The sequence below is a fragment of the Aptenodytes forsteri genome, unplaced genomic scaffold, assembly GCF_000699145.1.
Source record: "Aptenodytes forsteri isolate BGI_AS27 unplaced genomic scaffold, ASM69914v1 Scaffold307, whole genome shotgun sequence".
NCBI classification, from domain to species: Eukaryota; Metazoa; Chordata; class Aves; order Sphenisciformes; family Spheniscidae; genus Aptenodytes; species Aptenodytes forsteri.
Genome location: NW_008795303.1, coordinates 534,238 through 540,450, shown reverse-complemented (window position 1 = coordinate 540,450; position 6,213 = coordinate 534,238). Strand labels below are relative to the sequence as shown.

At 41.9% G+C, this 6,213-nt stretch overlaps 1 protein-coding gene across 1 annotated transcript in view; it reads left to right on the top strand.

The window, feature by feature from the left end:
• Nucleotides 1-5,089, top strand: part of FGF9 (fibroblast growth factor 9) — a 27,794-nt gene extending 22,705 nt beyond the window's left edge. Inside the window, exon 4 of the mRNA XM_009279356.2 lies at nt 4,246-5,089. Within this exon, the coding sequence (XP_009277631.2) occupies nt 4,246-4,491 (246 nt within the window). The 3' untranslated portion in view covers nt 4,492-5,089. The remainder of the gene's footprint in view (nt 1-4,245) is intronic.
• Nucleotides 5,090-6,213: the final 1,124 nt, after the last annotated feature.

Genomic DNA, 6,213 nt, shown 5'->3' with positions numbered 1-6,213 from the left:
TTATGCTGAGGGCTCCAGAGCTGGACGCAGTCCTCCAGGTGGGGTCTCAGCAGAGCAGAGTAGAGGGGCAGAATCCCCTCCCTCGACCTGCTGGCCACGCTTCTTTTGATGCAGCCCAGGATACGACTGGCCTTCTTGGCTGTGAGCGCACATTGCTGGCTCATGTCCAGCTTTTCATCCACCAGTATTCCCAAGTCCTTCTTGGCAGGGCTGCTCTCAATCCCTTCATCCCCCAGCCTGTATTGATACTGGGGGTTGCCCTGACCTGGGTGCAGGACCTTGCGAGGTCCAATTTGAACATTCCGAGTTAAATAACAGGTTAAAAAAAACAGGTAAAGCGTGGAAATGCAGTAAAATGAGAATAAATCACTTTGTAGTGGAATACTCTATGAACAGTCCTCATAGAAAACATGTGGGATGTGGTGCAACATCTGATTTATATAATTTTGAGGTCACCTCCTTATTTGGCCCCTGAATTAAATGATTTGATCAAGGCAGGCAGCCTCCCTTTTCACAGGAATGCAGGTTACTTTCCACAGCTGCTCCAGCTGGGTATGTTTGGTATTTGTGTCAGCCTTCCACAAAGATGTCTAGTGACATTAAGTATGGTGCAAGGAAATATTGGCACTGGAAAAATGATAGAGAAATCAGTTGCTTGAATAACAGTATGGAAAAATTGCTGTATTCTAGGGCTAAATCTAGCTTTTCAACTCTGCATACAAGGGCTTTCTAAAAGTCACAGCCAGAAGGGGAAATGTAAGTCACTTGTGATCAGGAAACACCATCTCCTTCCCATACTGGGAGAGTTGGCTTTCAGCAAGACTTTCCCATCCTAAACTGGTGAGGCAAGAAGGTGCTTGTCGGCAGGATGGACCAGCCTCACCCCTGTATTATGCTAATTTCTGGCTTAAATAAAGGCATGTGTGCTCAAAATGTGAGTGTAAACTAGTGTTAAGTAGTGTTGTGGTGGTACATAGATGACCATCCTAGTGGGTATTGGTTTCTGTCTGTTGTGGTAGTAGGTGAGCCGTTATCGTAAGGATAATGGGCATTCCCGGGGCATGGGAAGAAGGATATGCTGGGGTTTTGATCCCCACATTATTCACAGGGCCTGATCCAAAGTCGCCGACACCGATTTACTCCAGTGGTCTCCAACTACAACCAGAATTTCTAGGTGACCTAGAAGGAAATGGTTTGATAAATTTATAAAGAAATTATTTCACTTCTCTGAAAGTGTGGTTATTAGTGCCCCTACAAATCTGAAGCTGCATCCCGATTGCTCTGTCAAGTTCATGTTGAAGTATTTGCCTACTGTCTACACATGAATTTCTGAGAATTTTGATGAAGGACAAAAGAGATGTAGCTGTGTTGTAAGAGGATGAAAAGTAAAAACAGGATAAGCTTGTAAAATAAAGATTAAATTTGTAAGCTTCAAATCCATTGAACTCATCCAGAGTGCAGTACAATGCAAACGCCCTTATTCAAGGTCTTCTAGTTAAGTGTACCACAGCACTGTCATGATCCATCAGACCTGCCAGATAAAGAGAGGCTATTTTAAAATTTCTCCTTTGGGGCATGGGGAAGTACTGTTCTTGCAAAGATAGAAATTTATGATGATGCTAAAAAAAATGCAGATGAAGTGAATAATTAATGAATTCAAGACAGGACTGAAATATCTTCCTAAAATGTTGCTATTTTTAGCAGGGAGTGCTTCTGCAGTGCTTGTCATGTGTTCCTGCCTTCTGAGAGCAGGAAAACAATTTGAATTAGTTTCTCTTTCCCCATGGACCTGTAGGCCCAGCATATAATACCCCTTAGCATCTGCTTCTGCCTTAAAGCAAAAAAAGTGATTTTAAACCTCATGCAGAATAAAACACTAATGAAAGCTCTACTTAAAGATAATCTTTATAGCAGCTGAATAATTTTTATAATAGTTTGTAGGCTGAGGCTGTACAAGGGGGCTACTGCAATGTGTCTAACTTTCAGCTGATGCTGAGGTCCAGTAATATTCATTACTGCTGCAGTTTCTAGCTGTCAAAGGACATAGAGGCAATTATCAATAGGAGGTTGCAGGATCTGGCCCATAGATGAGGATTTAATGTAAGCAGATTTGTGCTTCTTTTCCCTATGACATGGAAAAATTGCTGTGTTTGAGCTACTTTGCACATTAAAAATGTTATAGTCAGAAACACCTCTAAAATAAATTGTTATATACAGCGGGCCTGCACACATGCTCACGTTTCCACACATGCTGCTCAGCTGGACCCACAGGGAGGGAAGTCTCCTGGTCGAACTGCAGGAGAGAGTGCGAGGGATGGGACTGCCATCTTCTCCTCCGCCACAGGCTGCTCCTGTGACCGTGCAAGCTGCAGCCACCCAGGTCCACACAGGGACGTGGCCACTGCTGTAGTGAATACTCAAGAGTTCAACGTCCCACACCCGGTCCTGTAGTGGATTTCTCCTTTCTGAGGGGTGAAGAGGTTCCCAATGCCCATCAGACAGAAAGTCAGAAGTTGCTTGCTTGCTGCCTTTCTTGCCTATTGGAGTTGCCACAGGTTGAATTTAGAAGAAACCTCCAAATCCCAAACCTTTAGGCACTGAGGAGGACCCTGGCTTTGCAGCCCAGTACCCAGATCATAGGGGTGCAGAGGGGTGCCGGCTTGCTCTCCCCGTGTGTGCAGAGGTTGCTCTCCCCATGTGGGATGGTTCCTGGGTGACTCCTGTAAGGTGCATAGGGCTCCTTGGACCGGGCTGGGACCCTGGTCCCCAACCCCGGCTGGCTGCAGAGCTCTACCCTGGGAGCAGCGTGCTTGCCATGCAAAGCAGCAGCAAAACATCTGGGCTGAAGCATGTTGCTTTGGGAAAGGGTTGTGAGCTGAGTCCCGAGCAGCAGAAGTGGCCCCAAAGGTGCCTGCAGCCCCAGGGCAAGCTGCAAGCTTCGGTGATGGTGGGTTTTGGGAGGCTCCTGGATTAAGCCATGGATGGTGGCTTCTTGGGGGGCACTGGAACTTGAGCTGTGGCTCCTTAGTTGTGTTCAGGCACACATTTACGGCTTAGGTGCCATAAATGCTTTGCTGCATCTGGGCCTTGGTCTCCGTTTTCCCTCTCTGTGTATCTATCTAAAAGGACTGTTTTAAGACTTAATGTCTATAAAACACATGCACAGAAGTCTGTGTTGTGTGGAGCTTTGTAATAATTAGAAATTGATCCTCAGCTGGAAGCTAAATTTGGTAGATGTGAGTGTTATTCAAGTGAGAACTCTTGTTACGAAAAAATGTATTAAATTATCATTGTTATATTTTTTGTGCCAGCTGAAAAGACTATTTCCAGGCTTATTTTTCCCAGCTTTCCATCAGCTCTGCCATGCTAGAGCTCATCACCTTTTTTCCAGTCTTCTTACTCAGTCACTTGTGTGAGTCCTTCCTAAAATGAATCTGGTTATCAGGTGGCTGCTTTTTAAGCAAACCCCATCTATTTAGACCAAAAGGATGTAGAGGGGCACACACAGACTGAACAAGTAGGTGAACTGGAAGGAGTGGGAGTCTGTGGCAGGGGGATCTGATGAATGGTTGATGTCTTCAGTGGGTCCCATCAGTAGGACAGGACACGAGGACAACCCTAGTAAAGCAAGCCTGGAGGAGTTTCCTTGCCTAACTTCATCTCGGCACGTGGGGTTTGTGCTCCTGTTTGAAGCTCTCTTGGGTTGTGGTTTCGTGCTACAAATAATAAACCAAACGAAGGGTAGTAAATTTTATCTTTTTAAATTAATGAAATGTACCAAGTTCTCCATGCAATGAAAGGACATAGAGATTTTAAGGCCCTAAATTGTATTACAGCCCTGCAAACCAGTTCTAGTTTTCTTTATTTATATCTGTTTGTCCGAATGCCTGCACTCACGATTGAAGCAATTAGTTATAGAAGTCCAGTAATGTCTTGTGAGCTGCTTGGGAATGATCAGAAATTAAAATATCTGTTTTCAGTTTTGTTGTTGCTGTTTTGATTTGGGCAATGAGGCTTTTGGAGAATCATTTTTGCTTCACATAGAGTTATCCACCCTTGTGACTGCTTAATGAAATAGCCAGCAATGCAGCTTTACTTAGCTAAAACTAGGAATATTGAAATGGTTCATTTTGCGAATTGAGCAAGGAGGTACAGCTTTCAAGCCATGAAAATAGTAATTCTTTTAAAAATAGCTTATTTTTGTGGCTATCTATCTCCTTACTGCTTTTTCTTTTCTTTCCATAGGAAAAATTAACCCAGGAGTGTGTATTCAGAGAGCAGTTTGAAGAAAACTGGTATAACACATATTCATCAAATCTATATAAACACGTGGACACTGGAAGACGATACTACGTTGCGTTAAATAAAGATGGGACTCCAAGAGAAGGGACTAGGACTAAACGGCATCAAAAATTTACACATTTTTTACCTAGACCAGTGGACCCTGAGAAAGTACCAGAACTATATAAGGATATTTTAAGCCAAAGTTGACAAAGACAATTCCTTCACTTGAGCCCTTAAAAAGTAACCACTATAAAGGTTTCATGCGGTGGGTTCTTATTGATTAGCTGTGTCATCACATCAGCTCCACTGTTGCCAAACTTTGTCGCATGCATAATGTATGATGGAGGCTTGGATGGAACATGCTGATTTTGTTCTGCACTTAAAGGTTTGTCCTCCTGGAGGAGAGCCTATGCCCACTCGCTTGATTTAGTACGAGAGGGAGCGTGAGAGAGTGAGTGTGAGAGAGAGAAAGGGAGAGGATGAATGGGAGTGAGAGCGTGAGAGAGAGGAGCCAAGGGGAGGAGGAGGAGGAAGGCCTGATGCATGCTGGGGAATAGACACGCTTTTAAATTTTTGATCAGTTGTACTTCGTCATATATCAGCATAGCTGCCATACTTTGATTCATCAGGATTTTTGGCTGGTGGCCTGCTCAAGTGTACGCTGCATTTTACAAAGGCATGGAGGGTGCAGTCTTACTTAAACAAGAGACTTTTCAGTTAATCGCTCTCTGGGTCTCACCCCACTGAGTTTAAAGCAAAGACCTCTTAGTAAAAAAAATAAAAATAAAAAGTTAAATTTTTTATATATTCATTTATTATATAGAGTTTATTTTTAATGAAATATGTACAGGCCAGATAGGCATTTTGGAAGCTTTAGGCTCTGTAAGCATTAAAATGGCAAAGGCCACTATGAACCTGTGGTAAATTCATGCAAGTAAATATAAAGGTGCATGGATAAAAAAAAACACAATAAAAAAGTAATAATAATAATAAATTCTAGTGACCCTCATGTACTAAAGGCGACAATCTCTTTTGTGCCCGTATTATTGTACAAGTATGCACACCACTCATGACACTGAGTCCTCACTCTTCCGACTGCTTGTTTCATAGCTTACCCCCAGAGGATTAAAGAGAAAACTGGGTCTTCAACTTTTTTTCTGTGTTTGTAATATTTCCTCTCTGATAAAGTGACTTCTTACATCGTTGTAAACTTCACAGCTGTGGAAAATATAGGGGTTGGAATATATTCTAGTTGTTAAAACCTATTGCAGATTATACCAAAGCTAAATGATAAATATGCTTTTTTTTTTTTTCTTAAAGCAGAATGCCAGAAACAACGTAAGTGATATCAACAATTGTACTAATTTTAAGATTCCACAAATAGCACATAATGGTTTCAGAGGGCAAGAACCAGGCTAACAGGATCACTCTTGTAAACATGTTTATTTGTGCACTTGACTATCTACTATGAAATTATACAAGTTCCATAGGGGTCATTGTAACATCTTTTATGGAAAATTGCTTTCAGTGTGAACTGTCATAATACATGATATTAGCACCCTTCCTAAAGTAAAACTTGCAAAATGAAACTAATAAATCTCTGTCAATAATGACAATGAGGGGGACAGTATTAGACTTGGTTTTTTTTTTCTTAAAATATGTTCAAATATTCATGAACTGTGAGTGAGCTGACAGTATGTAATATTTAAGGAATTGTAGCATTTTATGTTAAGCACACAAACACGTTGATTAGCAGTTACCACTTGGGAATTAACCCTTAGGAAGAGGCATTTTCTCCCCAGTACCCTGAAGGAAAAAAAAAGAGAGAAAAATCACATAAGGTCCATATGACAAATGCATTTTGTAGTTGTTGTATCCCTTAGGATTTGAATCCGGTGCCATTAAGTTGAGTGTAACCTTTGCCATTGG